Source organism: Lynx rufus, unplaced genomic scaffold (assembly GCF_022079265.1).
Source record: "Lynx rufus isolate CCGP_SWC_20201006 ecotype Redwood Valley unplaced genomic scaffold, mLynRuf1.p SCAF_6, whole genome shotgun sequence".
In the NCBI taxonomy this organism is placed as follows: domain Eukaryota; kingdom Metazoa; phylum Chordata; class Mammalia; order Carnivora; family Felidae; genus Lynx; species Lynx rufus.
Genome location: NW_025814878.1, coordinates 102,950,732 through 102,968,715, shown reverse-complemented (window position 1 = coordinate 102,968,715; position 17,984 = coordinate 102,950,732). Strand labels below are relative to the sequence as shown.

At 44.5% G+C, this 17,984-nt stretch overlaps 1 protein-coding gene across 6 annotated transcripts in view; it reads left to right on the top strand.

Moving 5' to 3' along the window:
* The first annotated feature begins 6,836 nt into the window (after positions 1 to 6,836).
* Positions 6,837 to 17,984, top strand: part of RUNX2 (RUNX family transcription factor 2) — a 235,203-nt gene continuing 224,055 nt past the window's right edge. For all 6 annotated transcript variants that reach the window (XM_047101638.1, XM_047101636.1, XM_047101633.1 and 3 more), the window contains exons 1-2: positions 6,837 to 7,694; positions 16,581 to 16,737. In XM_047101638.1, the coding sequence (XP_046957594.1) occupies positions 7,323 to 7,694; positions 16,581 to 16,737 (529 nt within the window). In that variant the 5' untranslated portion in view covers positions 6,837 to 7,322. The remainder of the gene's footprint in view (positions 7,695 to 16,580; positions 16,738 to 17,984) is intronic.

Here is a 17,984-nt window from a genome sequence, read left to right as displayed (position 1 = left end):
AAAACTCTTGTAAAGATTTAATAATCCATTTAATTTATTACAAGGATCTAAGTAACTTAACACCATAGGTATACTTATGGAAATAAAAGATAATAGGGTTCTAAGTGCATTATGTTTTATATTTTATCTAAATAAAATATATTATTTAAACATATTTATTTAAATAACATATTTTATTTAAATAGAATTGGAGGTAGTTCTTCTAAAATGGAGTTGGAAGTTGGCAAGGAGAAATATTCGAAAGGCCCAGATCCAGGGTATCTGGGTGGCTCAGTTGGTTGAGCGTCTGACTCTTGATCTCAGTTCAGGTCTTGATCTCAGTGTCCTTGCATTGGGCTCCAAACGGAATGTGAAGCCTACTTAAAAACAAAGAAACAAACAAAGGCCCAGATCCATTTTCACAGAGCAGGTAAAAAAGGATGAATTTGCACCTGAGAGACGGTAAGTTGATAACGGCACATCTAGGGAAGAAAAATGATCTGGAAGAAAAAGAGTGCCTTACAGAAATGTGATTAAGGAACAGATCCTACCCCCCAAAAAAGATAACTCAGTGGAATCATTTGAAGTCAAAAGAGATAAAAGAATCATTGTGTATAGAACTTGATCATGGCTGGAGGGAAAAAGAAAGTATTTTCGGAGTATGAAATCCTGGGGAGCCACACGCTTGAGATGCTAACCTAAAGCTGGCCCCACCGAAGGACTGCAGCTGATGGTTCCAGGCTGGACTCTTGCTATTTTTTTCTCTTCTCTTTTTCCTACCTCTCTAGTTTTTAATTTGAATTTCTTACACTTTGCAAATGATCTTTGTACTTCGTGAGATAGACTGGAAATACTATGATTTCCATTTCTTTTTTTTTTTAATGTTTATTTATTTTTGAGACAGAGACAGAGCATGAGCAGGGGAGGGGCAGAGAGAGAGGGAGACACAGAATCTGAAACAGGCTCCAGGCTCTGAGCTGTCAGCACGACGTGGGGCTCGAACTCGTGAACTGTGAGATCGTGACCTGAGCCGAAGTCGGACGCTTAACTGACTGAGCCACCCAGGTGCCCCTATGATTTGCATTTCTTACCCTGATGACAGGGTGTGGAAAAGGGACAAATGGTACAGGCCACCAAACCAAAGTCTAAACTGAAACTGGGCAGTGGGAACAGGATTGGACAGTCACCTTCCTCGGTGCCTTGAAGGTCATAGGCAAGCACGTCAAAAAAGAATGGTTATATTACCATGGAACCTGTAATTTTAAGGTGTTCCTAGATGTTTCATCACAGATCTCTGTAAACTTTACATACAATATTCCACTACTTCCGCTACAGCCACTGAACAATTGCCAGCACCAAAATATCCAAGGGCTGATTCGGGAAAATTAGTTTTATTTCTCTGACCCCTGGGTAATAAATTAGACTCTTTTTTTGGAAATTATGTTGGTCTCTTCCAGTGAATAGGGTGTTGTTTTGTGGGTTGGTATTGTAATCAGATACAATACATGCTACTTTAGTCAATGACATTCCTGAAAAGCAATTAGACAGGTGCTCCATAAATGTGGTTCTGGAAGATCATGTGGCAAGGGTCAGCCTTTTTATGCCAATGCCGTACTCTCTTATAAATGCCCCAAAAGGGTCCGTGGGAATGCTAACTAGAACAACACGGGAAGATTGCTGATGCTAAGCCCTCCACTACAAACATTTTGACTGTTGTTACAGGCATGCGAGTTATTATAGGTCCACTGACAAAGGGAAAAAATTGAGTGAGCTTAAAACAGATCATATAGCATTTCACTATAAAAAATTAAAATGGAAAAATATGTCAGAAAGCTTTGGGATCACTTAAATTATTAAGCTAACTGTCTTAAAAGTCTATGTAGGACTTGTGAAAATATTATATACCAGAAAATTCTTGGTAAGCTCGTTTATGTTTCTTGTGTAATCATCTGTAAAACAGATGGACTAAGCCTCTTAAAGTCTTCACTAATTTTTTCATGTTCACATTACATGGAGGTTCCTTTACTCTTTTCTCATCTGTGCAGTTTCTCATCTGCTCTGAAGGGCAATGGAAGATACCGATTTACAGACACGTGTAAGACAATGGTTCTTAAAGAGCTCGTGGAAAAGCACTAACTCCTCATTCTTTTCTCTCTGTTTTGCCACATGCAAAATTCTTAAGTGGAAAAAAATTAGCCTAATTGATGAACATTTTGTACAGAAAAGAATAAGTTAAAGAAAACCTTTTTCACTTGAAAAAAATCTAATCCAGACCTCATACATACTGCATATACATTCTTTAATATGTACTCCTTTCCTCTGTCCAATTCCACCAGGGTGCTGCAGCCCTTTTTTTTAGGATTGGTGAACGTCTTCTGCAAAAAAGTAGATATTAAATATTTTAGGTTTTGCAGGCCATACGATCTTTGCCGCAGCTACATAATTCTGCTGTTGTAGGTGAAAGCAGCTACAGACAGATACAAAAGCAGATGAATCTAGCTGGGTTCCAATGCAACTTTATTTGTGGGCACTGACATTTGAACTTCATATCATTTTCACATAATGTTATTCTTGTATTTTCCCCCCAACTATTTGTCAATGCAAAAATCATTCATAACTTGTGGGTTATACAAAAATAGGTGTCAGGCCAGATTTGGCCTACAGGCTGTAGTATACAGTAAGACAATTCCGAGTCTAGCGCAGGGCTGTTTTTTAAGGGCTGGGTAGCTTTCACTCAATCACAATCCAGAGGAAAGCTCTCTAATGATGGTTCTGTTTACAAAGTTTTCCCATATGACACACTCAAAACTTTATGGATCAACAATATGTCCATGGTTGTCTATTGTATGTCTGAAAGGTTGTCCCACTTTATTAGATGGTCCATTGAAAACCATTTGAAGATCTTGCAATGACTTTTTTTTACTTTTCATCAAGAAAAAGTATATTTAAAATAATGCATAAGGGTTATAAGATGAAGCCTGACTGTAGGGAACATGGGCTCTGTTCCTGGTGTGGAGAATTCAGTTCTTTGACCAGATAAATAAGGTGACTGTTTCACATCTCATTGAGTCTGAAAAGTCAGAATTCGCAGGTGTTGTTACTAAAGAGTTACATTAAATATTGAAGGAGATGAAGGGGAAAAAGGTGCCTGTGTCTTCTGGAGTACCCACATTTTCAGAAAAAAAAAGTATGTTCTTTTGTATGCCATAACATACAACGGAAAACATGAATATTTCTGAATAGGAATAGGAATCTAATGAGTAACCCGCTCTGAATATTTTGGAGGAGAAGAAAATCTAAACCCAAGAGTGAGATCATGTGAACTATAGCAGAAAATACACATAAGAAAAATTTCATGGTTTTCCTATGGGCCTGCTATTACCAAGAGAGGTTCGGTTTAGGGGTCTGTAAAAATGTTTTCTTCCTTTAAGTATCATGCTCTGAGCCAAGACATCATGAGTTCCAGGCTCAGTCAGTTCCAGCTGAAAGTGTGAATGTTCAGCAAGAGGATATTTTTGAAAGGAGACTGAAAATCTGCTGTGCCAGATACCTGAAACGATGTTAGGGTATTCAGTGGAAAATTTCATTTCCACATTATAAATAACTGTAGGATATTTTAAGGGATCCAAGACTAGTAACTTCCAAGGGCTGCTTATATTAGTTCCACTGAAATGTGAAATGGAGGGAAGATGCCCAAGGAAGGCTATAAAGCTAAATTACCAGACATGATTAATTAAAATAAATAATTCACCATTGATTAAATTGCCCTTAAAATCCCCAGTCAGGGTACCCGACCACTGAGGCCTCCATATTTTACTACCCACCAAGTAAAACAAAGAAAGGAACGAACAGAGATGGAGAAAGAGAGGAAAATTCCCCAACATGATTACTTAAATTCAAACTGCCCTAGAGTCTTTTATTCAAAAAGCCCATCTGGTCGCCTCTATTTGAAATACCGGCTTAGCGTCTTCAAATGTTCTGGGAGTTCCCTACTCCATGGATTTCCGGGAGGAGGACAGCCCCAGAGAAGGCTGCACATCACCTATCATGGTAGTTAATGAATTTGTACCTCCCTTTGACTACGGAAATAATACAGTTCCTGTAACTTTTCCCCTCAAAACCAAAGTCAGACATCTCTATTAAGACAGTGGTACAACATGCCCCAAATAAAACCTTCCCGCTAAAGGGCAACCAAACCAAATCAAACCAAACGAAAATAAAGCTAGCAAGCCCGGGCGCGCGCGCGCCTGTGTACCGACGAGTGTCAGTGTGTGCCTGTGCGACAGTGTGTGTCCGAGGGTACGTGAGTGGGTGTGCAAGGTAGAGGAGAGTAATGGACGTACTCTGGTCTCTCTCTTTTCGGAGGGGTAACGGCCGCTAGCTGCTGGGGAAGACTGGACCTTGTGCGCGCACGCGGCGCGGCGGTGCCCGGGGTTAGAGCTCTCCCCTGTGACGGAAAAGATAATTAAACATCGCACGCGCAGGAGACCGCTCAGTTCCTCGCTGCGCGTCCAGTTCAGCGCAAGAAGTGGGTTCTCTCGAACCCTCTCCGCGCCGGGGGTGGGGCCCGGAGGCCTTGCAGGCCAGGGGCGAGGAGTCGGTCAGGGAGGGGGTGTCATCGCGGGTGATGCAGAATGTGTCACCGGGCCGTGGGATGGCCGAGGAGGCGGGAGGGGCGCGGCGAGGAGGCTCGCGTCTGTGGGGGGATTTGGGGGAGAGGCGGGAACGTGGAGAGAAAACCGCGCACGAGGGAGGCGTGGAATAGTGAATGGAGGAAGAGAAGTAACAATGCAGCCCGGGAGAGGAAGGGAGGAGCAGCGTCCCCTGAACCCCGTCCTTACCCCCGGGAGGGCCCACGCCTAACCGACCACCTCGAGCCCCCCACCTCCGCTCCAGCTGTTGGAGGCCTCTCTATCGCCGGCGCATCTCTTTAAAGGGCAATCCTCGTGTCCCAGACACATTACGATAGCCCTCCACGTTCCCTTTGCTCTTGAACTGGGCTCCACAGTCCGTGATGGGCACCAGGTCCCCTCTTGAGTGCCCACACGCCCTCGAAGCCCTGCCAGGCCCCTTCAAAGGCGCAGACCCCGTGCTCCCGTTCAGCAAGTGGACGCAAGGCTTTAAAAGCCGGGAGGGAGGGTCGTGGTAGGTCGCTACCAGGGTGACATAGGCGTTTGCGCTGAGTGAGCAGTAAAAACGTCAATTAATGGGCACGTGAATTGTTTTAAATCAGATGGGGTGGGGGGGAAGAGTGATGACTCAACCGTCTTTCTTCCTTAATACTCAAGAGGGGGAAGCGTTATCATTTTTCATTTATTTTATAAAATCACTTATTGTGGCGTCAGCTACCCTATTACGAATCTTTGAAACTTTGGCAACTAGGACTGTTTTTGCAAACACGTTTTCAGGCTTTGGGAGGTTTAAAGGAGTTTGACAGTAAGCAAGGAACGTAGCAATACACAACCAGGAGGGGAAATGGCCCCCTGTCCCCTTTTTGGGGGTGCAAGAGCCTCAAGCGGATTTCCCGGCTTCCGAGGGCGCCGCACATTGTTTTATTTGTTTTGAAGGTTCCGAGTTTGAGGCTGGTCGGAGACACCCACGTGCTTCTGACTCTCATCAGCGTAATGATCGCCTTAGCCAGAGTCGTGTCTATATAAACCACAAAAACCTAATCATTAGAAATCCCAGCCTCCAAAAACCACATTTTAGGTAAAACTGCCGCTTTTTTTCCGTGCTCCTTCATCCTCTCGACCGCAACTTTTTGGGGGGATCCAAAGTCGCTTTTTTAACCCACATTGGGAAATAAATACATAAATAAATAGCCAATGAAGCATTTTGGATATTTTATTTTGTATTTTTATCTTTTGCCCCCCCCCCCCGGGAGTGGTGGGGAAGAAAGTTAAGGCGTTAGTCTTAGTTTTAGATGCAGAATAGACTTAATAAAAAATTGCAATTTACGGAAAACTGCTGGGGTTTTTCCCCAGCAAGGTTTTTTGCAATTTATTTTAATCATCCAACTGACAGTTTTCCAGTCGTTAAAAATAAACCTCATCCTTGTTCTCTAGGAACGACAAGTTTGAATATAGAAGGAAAAAGTGTCCAGCCACGCACTTGAGTTTCTAAAAACTATTTGACAAGTGTCCCCTCCACCCCAATTTTCTGTGTCACTTAAGACTAAAAGGCACCCAAACCCTGCAAAATCATTTTTTCCCTGGGAGCCGCTCCGGCAGAGGTGGGGGGTGGGGTGGGGGAAGGGTGAAGAGTGCCGAGAAGTCAGCACAGACGCTCAAGAATTTTCCTTCCTCCTCTCCTGAAGTTACAACGAAAAATAACGACAGTCAGTTCAGCCGGCCGCTCTGGCGTCTCCGCTTCAACTTCGTGCGACCAAGAGGGGGTTCCTGGTCCTGGGTCGGGGGAGAAGCTAGAGGACGCGATCAGGCGAGATTCCCCTCGACCAGGGCCGCCTCTCCGGCTTCGGAAGCTGCGCGCTGCGTACGGGGGCTCCTGCTCTTCGCCGGCGGGCGGCGGCAGCGGCTGCGATTCGCAGGCTCGAGATCCGTTGCCCCGAGATCCGCTGCCCGCGACTTACCTCCTGGCACCTCGACGAGCGAGGGTCAGGGGGAGCTTTGCAAATAGCAGGAGCGAGTGGATGGATGCAAGGAGGTGGCCGTAAGAAGGCCAGAAGAGGAAAAAGGAAAGGAAGGAGACGAGCCGGGGAGCCGGGGTGGCAGCCGCCGCGGGAGGAATCTGAGCGTGCGGCCGGCGCGGGGGGAGCGGAGGCCGCCGCGGAGGAGGCGGCGGCGGCAGCAGCGCGGGAGGGCGGGCGGGCGGCGGCGCGGACGCCTGCAGCTGGGCAGCTGCGCGCGCGGCGCGGCGGTGGCGGGGAGCGCGCGGCTATGCTTGCCCCGGGGCTGGACTACTGAATCCACTCCGTTCCACCGCTGGACTCGACCTGGGAGGGGGCGCCAGCGCACCCAGGACGCGGTGCCCCAAGGGACCCCACTCCACGCTGCAAACTGAAGCCCCCTGCCTCCCCAGGCCACACACATCCCCGCGCCCGTTCTCAGCTGCCACCGCGGGCGTTCCAAAAGCTCCGGCAAGATCTGCACCTCCCGGGTCTCCCAACCCGCCAACCCGACTGCTCTGCATCGCCACCGCTGGCCCCCGTCAGACTCCTCCCGGCAGTCGGCTTCATCGAACTTGATTTCTCACCTCCTCGGCCCCATCACCTCCATCCCCTTTCCCCCCGTCTCGCCTCCACCCCCCCAATTTCCTCCTCCTCGCCCCTCATTTCCACCCTCCTCCCCCTCCCCCGGCCACTTCGCTAACTTGTGGCTGTTGTGATGCGTATTCCCGTAGATCCGAGCACCAGCCGGCGCTTCAGCCCTCCCTCCAGCAGCCTGCAGCCCGGCAAGATGAGCGACGTGAGCCCGGTGGTGGCTGCGCAACAACAGCAGCAGCAGCAGCAGCAGCAGCAACAGCAACAGCAGCAGCAGCAGCAACAGCAGCAGGAGGCGGCGGCGGCGGCGGCGGCGGCGGCGGCGGCAGCGGCGGCCGCCGTGCCCCGGTTGCGGCCGCCGCACGACAACCGCACCATGGTGGAGATCATCGCTGACCACCCGGCCGAGCTCGTCCGCACCGACAGCCCCAACTTCCTGTGCTCTGTGCTGCCCTCGCACTGGCGATGCAACAAGACCCTGCCCGTGGCCTTCAAGGTAAGCTGCGGCCACCCCCCGCCCCCGGCCGAGCGCCGCGGGACCTGCCGGCCGGCGTCCCCATACCCGCGGGTCCCGGGGCCCGGACGGCCTCTGAGTCCTCCTACCTTGGTGGCTCTGACCCGAGAGACCCCCGACTGGCTCTCCTCCTCCGGATCCCTCGGCGGGCTCCGGGCGCATGACCCCGCTCAGATCCTTCCCTCACCCACCTGTGCCGGCAGCCACCACCTGGGCCCTTGACCCCCTTATCCTTTCATTACCCCTCGTTCTAACCCACTCCTCTGAGCCGTCTCCCCTCCTCGTAGGAGCCCCTAGGTGCCCACTCTTGGCGCTGCCACCCCGGCTTATTCCACCCCGCCCCCATTCCCCAGGGGTGAGGAGCCCCGGCCTCCTCCCACGGGACTCCCGAGTCCACCGCGCTGGGCAGCCCACCCTCCCGACACCGCGGGCTGCCCGCGCCGCCCTCCCCGGGGTCCTGCGCGCCACTACCCTGTCCTGTCCCAGCCGGACGCCCCTCCGCCCGGCTTGGCGCCCCCTTCTCTAACCCGCGTGAGCCTCAGCGGCCGCGGCCCCTCCCGGACTCGTGGGCCAGTGTTCGTGGGGTGCCGGCGCCGGGCGTTCGCGTCCGGGGCGGGGCGCCGGGTGCCGGCTGCAGCGCGTGGGCCGCATGACCGGTGTCCAAGAGGGTCCCTGGCGAACCTAGGGACTCTGGGAGCGAGCGAGGGGGAGGCAGGACGGGGGCGTTTGCTCGGCTCGCAGACCCGCGCCAGTTCCCGTTACCGGGAGGAAGGCGGGGCCGCCAGGGTCGCCGCGCGCCCCGAGGCGGGAGAGCCCCGGAGTCCCGCGCGCTGGACCCTCGAGTGCGGGGAGGAGGCCAATGGAGGGGGCGGGGGCTCGGGCCGCCTCTGGGAGTCTGGACCCAGCTCCCCGCCTCGCCCCACCTGGGAGGGATGAGGGAAACCCGTGAAATGCCTTTGGCTCGCTCGCTTGGAAAACGGAGGTGAAAGTTTGCGGATTTCTCTTACTGGTACTTTTAAAGGACCTAAATCTCAAAGGGCCCTTCTGTTTCTGAAAGGTCGTGGGAGGCTCCGGCGGGTGGCCAGGGCGCGGAGGAGCGACCCCCGAGGCCTGAGAGCGCTCCCGGGGCGCCCGCGGCCTCCTCCGCCCGCCCCGCCGACCCGTTAGTTGGAGGGCGGGTGTCTGCAGCCGGAGCGGCAGGCAGCGGCTAGGCAGGTTGAGAGTGCAGGGTCCGAAGCCTCTCGCAGCAGTCGGATGGTTCTCCATGAGGCGGTCTAGGTTTCCCGGGACGGCCTTCGCCAGGGGGAGACGCGGAGCCCCCAGGGCCCGGCACGCACCGGGTTGATGGGGAAACGGTGAAACCGGGCAGTCCACACTCGCGGGACTGGACGCCCGAGATGGAGGGGGCGGTGAGCCAGACAGGGAGGAGAGCACTCCCAGGAAGACGCTTCCGGCCCTGTCTAGCCTCTGAACTTGGGAAGGTGGGCCTGGGTCCCTGGGTTTTGGGATCTGTGGAGATCAGGGTAAGCAAGGCCTGGGGGGCCGGGGGGTAGTGAGGAATCGTGCCAGCCCCGCCACTGTGCACCCTGGGGCCAAACTCCCACAGGCCACTGGCAGTTCCCAGTTGTGGATCACCCCCCTCCCGCCGCCGCCCCACGCACCAATTCAGATTCCGTGTGTGGGTGGGGTGGAAAGGAAGAGGAGTCCAGGTCAATTAGAGCTGGTTATCTAGATGGGTCTTACATCAGAACAGAAATCAGAATGAATTGTTAAGGAAAGGGGATGTTGCATTCTGGGGCAAGTTTCATTTTGCAGTTGGTTCAAGAAATTGTGTGTGTGTGTTTACCGTTCCATTTCTCCCTTTATAAACCACCCATTTTGTAGGTTAATGTTTTCCTCCTTGAAATATGAAAAGCTCAGAATGTATGTGAATTGTAGAAATTCGAATTTCCATAACAAGAGATGTCTTTTACATTCATCGTCCACAGGCCCAGAATGTTCTAATTCGCCTTAAGCGAAGAGTGGAAATTTGTTTCCACCTCCCCCCCCCCCCCCCCCCCCGCCAAACCCCTAAAAACACAAACAAAAAACCTGGATGAAAACAGCAAGTACAAATAAGTAGATATTTTGTCCCTAAATGCCACGTCAGGCATTCAAAATCAAGATATATGAAAATAGATGGGTAGGTACTTAATTTTAAAAAATCTCGTTTAGGTGTTACGGTATTCTGCATTCCGTTTTTTCTGCTAAACATGTTCAATGTATAACTGTCTTGAACTATTTTCCTACATTTATGGTCCTGAGTTGATTTTGAGCCTTGGTATTTTGGATAGAAATGATCTTCTTGGTAAGAACGCAATGAATTTGCATGGAACTTGACAGAATGCAATGTCGTTTGAGCTATTCTCAGATATTTTGGTTATTTTTAGGTTTTCTCATTACCACCCTTTAAAAATGATTTTGAAAATAAATTGTTTTCTTTGCTACTAATCATCCTATTGTTAATTACAGAGCAGTTTTACTTCTGACCTGTAAGCAAAACCATAGATTATACATGACCATATTAAATTGAGTATTTTAATTCGTATTGATTGAAAAATAAATTGAGTTAACTTAAGACCTAATTCGCTGTGTTCTCCAACCTCCATACCTTATTTAACAAAATTTAGACAGAGGGTGATGTCTGAGATCCACTCAGTATACAAGTTTTGTCTCTGCTGAGAAAGATGTGTAGAGATTTGGAACATCCAGATTTTGACATTTTTTATTGTTTTCATCTGAATGTTAGTAAAAACGATCTCCCTTTACCTTTCTTTTGAGATAAAAGCCTGAGATCAGTAGACTTTCCACACCCTTGTAACATAATCAAATACATCTGCAATGAAGAAATAATATGAAGAAGTCTCAGTTTTAAAAGTGGTGACCGCAATTTGGCTATCATATTTAGCGCTGTGTACAAAGTTATTGTGTTGTTGGGTAGATAGTAGGTAGGTAAATATACCTAAAAAACACATACAGAACTTAATTGTTGAGAAATCTGGTATTCCAATTAATATATATATTGAGCCCATATTTTATATCTGTGACACTGAACTCAGCACTATAGAGAATCAGAAATGAGTTCAGTACATGGTATTTTGATGTGTTAATTTAAAATGATGCTTCAAAATGATATTGACAGTGTATTATGTTAAGACATAAGTAACATATTAGTGTCGTTCATCTGATCTTGTTTTGGGATTATGCAAGAATACGTAATGATTTGTTTATATGCAGCATGTAAAACTGCAAAGACAACTAGTATGTTTTAAAATATGCAAAGTTGTTTATTTGTATTATATTTTTAACAAAGTTCTGCAGTTTTGTAATGTTCAGTCCTTCCAGGTGTCAAGGAAATGGAAATAAATATTTTTAACATTTCTTTCAGGTGTATCTCACTGAACGCTTAAAATAGTTAAGGGATACTATTAGAGGATCCCATGCCCTTTCTGTCCTAGATAATTCTAGCGACCAAAAAAAGAAAAAAAGAAAAAAAAAGAAAAAAAAAGCTTGCAAATTCAGTTCATTAGCTAATGGTCTGGTAGAAATAGTGGAGAGAACATGTCAGCCTTATATCCAGTAGCACCCTTACAGTCAGAGGTCTGTCAGCATTTCCACCATGAAGCCTGGTGTTCAGGGTTTATAACTCAGTTGCTTTAAATAGCTTCAAGCTGAAACACTATGCAGAAATTTTAAGTCCAGATGTATATTTTAAAACTAAAAATGGTGCAAGGCTATTGTGCTGTTTTAAGTTAGGGAACACTGGGCTGTATACTTACCAGTATCATATGTTTTTCTGGCAACGTTAAAGAAAGAAAACACATTTTTAGTTATATGATCTATTGCTCATAGTTAATTCTATATGTTTAATGATAACCTTTCAGTATTTGTCATAAGTAGAGTTTCAAAATGATGGAGCAATTTCTATTTGAAAATAATTTTTTTCAACCTCGTTGGCCATTTTTCTCTTCAAAAACAAGTATGCAGCTAATAAATAGTTGACATCAGGGAGTTGTATTTTCCTAAGGTATATAATGATTAGGCTTTCTGTTTGTATCTTTATGAATGTGATTATACCTAAACAAAGGAGAACAGGTTATTAAATCTTTTAAAACTTGGTTAAGTCAACTATGCATTATTAAGTAGAATTATGTAAATGATGATAGATTTCAAGTTGTGTGAGGACAGATGCATTTCTTGTGTTCTGCCTTTAGATGCAATATGAATTAAAGTTTAAAATTTTAGGACTGAATATATGAAAGGTAATTGAAACAAATAATTTTAGGAGGAAAATACATTTTTAAAAAATTTTAAGGAAACTTCTGTTTGGAAACAGGCATGGTTAAGATATCTTTCATTATTTTCTCCCCTTTAGCATTGCTGTTTGTCTCCTTTCAAAATGCCAGAACATTCATTGTTAGATGATCTAAACCAGTTTGAAACATGGCCCATAAATTCCTAGCTTGTACTGATATAATTTCCATCAAATTTTTCTTTGACATATATTTTTTAAATTATGAAATGGTATTTTATATTGCATTTATTTTTTCTCTACAATTCAGTCAGGTTTTCCTGAATTCTAGGTTAAATTCTAAATATTCACTATAACATTTGTGAAACGTTTTACTAGTTTAAAGTTATCTTTAAATAATTGCCATAAGAATTAAAGTTTTCCATTTTGCAGTTGCTCCCTTACAGCTTTTGATTCCAAACAAAGATTTGATCAGACTTTATCTTGAAAAATAATTATATTTCAATTTTGCTGCAGGTACAATGTGCCAAATGATATTGGTCTGTTAAGAGCAATTGATTGGTTAAAACTAGACTTTTGTCCATGGAAATGTCATAGGCAATTTTAATTTCCATGCAAAAATACCACAAAAACAATTTTAAGGGCCTGAGGTAATTCTCTATTGCTGCTTTTTTAGGGTAATTCACAGATTTAGTCATAAGGAGTCTCATATAAAATTTCAGTAGCTTCTAGAGTTAAGTATCCTTTTACTTTATTTTGTACCAGCTTCGTATCATATGGTTTAAATGCTAGTTATAGTGAGGTGTGCTAAATAAAGGAACTTTTTTCTCTGTTCTAAAATGTCAGGACACAAAATTACTTCCCTCTTCTCCCTGAAGTTTCTTGACTTTGTAGACTTTATATTTTAAAAACACCTAGAAATGTAATTGTCAAGATTTCATCACAAACTGTTCTTTGCAGAACGGATCTTTTGTGTTGGGTAGTATGGAAACAAATTTTAATGTGTGCTTACTCCTAACCAGTTAAAGAGCGATTTTTGACTGCTCTCTACCCCTTAAAATGTTTTCCATTGCTTGGGTTTGGTACAGATGAAATGTGTAAAAATTTCTTGATTCTTTTGGTTTTCTTTTAGATAAACACAGTTGAGAATCTCTAAGGGAAACTTTTTAGCTTCAGAGATCTACTTTTTCTTTTAAAACCCTCTGACATATAATTATACTTCTGATTGATATAAAGTCAAATACAGTACTCCCTCCCTCTTTTCTTTCCTCAGAAAAACATTAGGCATCAGATTTGGTAGAGTGAATTGTAGAAAAACCCCCAATATATTTAGCCATTAAAACAGAGTTCAGCCATAACAGGAAAAGTTGTCACCACATTGTTGTGAGCATTTCATTTTTAGGCCAAGTTCTAAGCCTCATAGAAGACTCACACAATCTGTGATTACCTTTTTGTTTTGTTATTAAGTGGAATACATAAAACATACCAATATTTAACGTGGTCATTATTTTGCTTAAGCAAAGAAAAGTGGATTTGTGTATTTCACTCTTAGGGATCTTTTCTTTCATATTTTTCCATATTGAATCAATTTTCCTTTTCTTCTAAGTAAAAAAAAGTCCATTATGTTAAAAATATGCAGTAAAATAATAATGTCCCAGAACTCTTGAAAATCTTTATATTGGGGCAGATTTCTTTCTTTCTTTTTTTTTAAATTTAGCCAGACAGAAGTGAAACCCATCAGCAGCCATCTTCTATCTCTCAACAACACCAAAAACAAAAAAAAAAACAAAAAACCAAACACAACACACAAAACAAACGTTTCAGGACATGAAGTAGAGAATTACATGTCCAATTGAATGCTTTCGGGATGCTTATAAGTGAAAGCCCATGTTTAGCACACAGCAGACTTGGAACTGAAGTGAGCCTCCTCATTTTACAAAAAGAACATCATTACAATTACACTCTACTTATATAGTATATTCTATATTATGTAGACTTGAAAATATTATTTCTAATTTTTATTGGAAAACTGTGGTTCCTGGAGATGAAATTATTTGTGTGACATCATAGCAGATGTATAAGAGAGGTGAGAAAAAACAGCGGCCTCTTGATTTTAGGTGCATTCATTTTTTTCCGAGCAGTACAAACCTTTCTGCCTTTGTTAGTATGCTTACTGCTTCCATATTTACTTTGACATCAAAAGCCACACAGCAGGTGCTAAAACGTGATATGCTGAGTGTAAAAAATGTCAAACTTTCAGATGAATACTGGCCAAACATGATCAGTTGTTTCAGTGTCTTCAAATGTTCACATTTTTGGCCTTGTGAATTCAAAAAAATTGAAAAGCATATTGTGTCCAGTAGGAGTACAGCATTACCTCTATTCCATAGCCCCTTGAGACATTAGATCAAGGGTGCAAGGAGGAAATCATGTCCTCGAGGGACTGGCCCCTGACCTGGGAGATTTCTCAGACTGAACAGAGTAACCAGGAGGATAGTCAGCAATTCCCTCTTCTCTAGGACAGAAAAAGTTGTCAGAAAACTAGTTTGATTGCAAGAGCATGTTGCTGTTACCGGGAGATGCTGACTCAGCCTTTAACTGGTTCTCTCTCTTAGAGTGTTAGCTGGGAGCCTCACAGACTATTTGCTGTGGGAGGTGGTGCCCTTCATGGAACCCTTTCATCAGTTTCTTTCAAAAGAATTTACCAAACACTTACTATGTGCCAGGTAATGTTTGGGCACTGGGCATTTGGTGGTGAGCAAGACTGATGAAGGCCCTTCCCTCATGTAGTTTCCAGTGTATAATCTGGTTTCCTAGGAGTGAGTCTCACCGCTTTGGTCTAGTATATCACAAGGATTAGGTAGATCACTAATATATGTACATGGAAATGAGGATCATTTGAGTGCAGCGGGGTGCTGTGGAAGTGGGCTCTAGAGGGAAGGCTATAGGATTTTAAGCTGAATAATGAAGTGTTAAAGAGGGAATGGAATTGAGAAACAGCCTAAGAGAAAAGCAAGGGCAAAAAAAAAAAAAAAATATATATATATATATATACATATATATATATATATATATATATATATGTATATATTGACAACTTTTTTGCGTGGTTGGTTGTTTGCCTGGCCAGAATAGAGGCTGTGTAGGAGAGGAGGACTGGGATGGGGGTCATGGGTGGGGAGAACTCAGCCCTAAAGCGTAGTTACGGTGTCTGTTTTATCACACTATAAAAAAGTTGCTTTAATGAGAGTATTTACAAATTGCATTGGGAGCATGGAATTAAATGCTTAGGTTTGCCTTGTGGAAATCTCGACAAAGGAGAGGGCCAGCACGAGGCGCAGAAGGGTCAGTGGGATATTTGCCAGACAGGCGAGTGCACATGGGTGTTATTATCAGAGACTGGTGGGCTACCTTAGCTGGAGCCATTGCCTAGTAACCACAAGGGCATCTGGAAGCTGAATGAGGAAGAGGCAGAAATAATCTGAATGTAGGATCCTGGAAGTTAGTGGAGAGAGAGGATATTATCGAGGGGCAGGGGGTGGGTAATGGATCAAGAATAGTGTGTCTGTGTGACAGTGCAGCCTGTGCAGCCTGTCTCCCCCAGCGGCATTCCCTTACCAGGCTTCTTGTTAAACAGGGGCGCCCGTTTGCGAGTCAGCTGACCTTGGTTGCCAGTGTGATCCCTAGCCCTGGAGCGGTGCAAATGTTTATTGACCTCAAAGACCGATTGTCTGGATCCTTCCTTGACTGAGTTCATCTGTTGCAGGTTAGCTGTTGAAGGTGAAGGAGGCATCTGTGTCATTCCAAAATGGCAGATGGGACAAGACAGAATCAAGTTTGGCCAAGGGTGTATTTTGGATCTGTACCACTCATTTGTCAGTGACCGTTTTCGTCCTCGTTATGTACCTTTTATTCTGCACCTAGACTTTAAGTTTCTTGATGGCTTTGTCTGTATCTAACCCCGGAGTGGGCATTCAGTAATTATTTGCAGTGTGATTAACAGCTGAATATGTAGCCCAAAGTAAGGAGATGAAACGTAGTGCTGGATACCCCACCATATTTAGGCTTCCATATAGCCGGGAACTCTGAGATTTCATCCGAATGTCTTCTCCCATAGAGCTGACCAGACTTTCTTTTTTTAGCCTGTGATCTGGATGAGACCACACCTCGGGGCGCTCCAGGCTGCAGACAGGCGGTGCCTTAATATGTACAATGCAATCTGCAGATGGGGCATCAGCCTTCCTTCTGTGGCATAATTCCTATGGACAACCTAACATGGGGATTTAATAAAAATGTACATGTATTCTGTGAAGAATCCAGCAACAAATGAAGGAAACTTTTGCTGCCTTTGAAATGGGTGGACCCTGAAACGTTGGTCTGTTTGAAGTGGCATCCTGACCCGTATGCAGATGCTTCATTCCTGTCTGCCATTACTGGACTGGAGCACTAAATCCTGATAAGACACATCATTTACAGTGGGAATATAGTCTCAACATCATTTACACTGGGAATATAGTCTCAGTTTTGAAGCTTTTCTGATGTGCCATTATTGCCGCTGTGTTTCCTGTTTTATGTAGGTGGTGGCCCTGGGAGAGGTACCAGATGGAACTGTGGTTACCGTCATGGCGGGCAACGACGAAAATTATTCTGCCGAGCTCCGAAATGCCTCTGCTGTTATGAAAAACCAAGTAGCGAGGTTCAACGATCTGAGATTTGTGGGCCGGAGTGGAAGAGGTAGGTCTCTGATTTTTAATATTGATAGTGGAATAAACACATTAGGATCTTCTGAGGAAATGTAGGCTAGTGTGTATACAAATCAGCACCTTCTTCTGCTGAATAGAATTACTGAAGGTTTTATTTAAGTATGTCCAGATGAAGTTGAGTGTGTTTTTGAGTACTCAGGCCTTTTTCATTTGTTTTATGATATTGAAAATTCAAACAGTGTTTTCACAAAAACTGGTCCCTAATTCCACTGGGCGTGAGCACATTAGGTGGAGAGAACAGTTGGAGGTTTAAGTTCTGAATTATGAGATGCCAAATGGCTGAATAAATTGAGTGGCAGAGAAGAAAGAAAAAAGAATGCGATAGATCAATTTCCTGATAGTATCAATTTTGTTGTAAGTCGTAGCAAGGACAGCCGGCCTAATGTTCTTCACTTATCTATCACGTTACCTCCCTATGATTTAACTTACTCTTGTAATAAGATTCTATTTAAAAAAAAATCATAGTTTTTTACAGAAGCCTGTACAGAATGATGCGTTACGCATGCTAGAATGACCGTATAGAGTTGCCCAGACACATGAGTGATTAAGACTAAATAATTCCCACATTATTTGAGGGTCTCCCCCAGCCGCATCCATATTCAAATATTGGGAGTCCTTAAAAAGATTATAAAATAGAAAACAAGGGGGATTAATGTTTTAGAAAATAGTCTCTAAGGAGACCAACATTTTGCCTTTTATTTTTCCCGTGGAGAGAATTTTAATAGTCCTTCATGAGAAGTATTCTGTTCATTTATGTATTTACTGAATCTAATATTTCCATTTTAAGTGTTTCGATACGAAGAGAGAAAATAGACCACTTTAGGACTGAGGTGAAATAAATTATAACGACCTATGGAAGGACTTCTACCCAGGTTTGAATTAGGAAATAAGAAGCATCAATTTTTAAGCCATGTCCGATAATTGCTCTTTAGTTTGGATCAGATGTCATATTATTACCATTGTAAAAACTTGATAAGGGAAATTCAAGCAAGGCTGTTTCCGATGAGTAGTTTTAGTTTACTTTCTAGGAACAGGGCCAAGAAGCTGTACTTTTTAACTTAAAAAAAAAATGATGCATGCTAATGAGATACTGTCACTGAAAGGTTGTTTGAAATAAAATGAGGCTCAGAACCTCTGGTCGACTCAAAACTAAAGGGGTTATCTCTGCATCAGGTTTAGTTTACTTTCATTAAAAGAAAAAAAGACACATCCTATCTC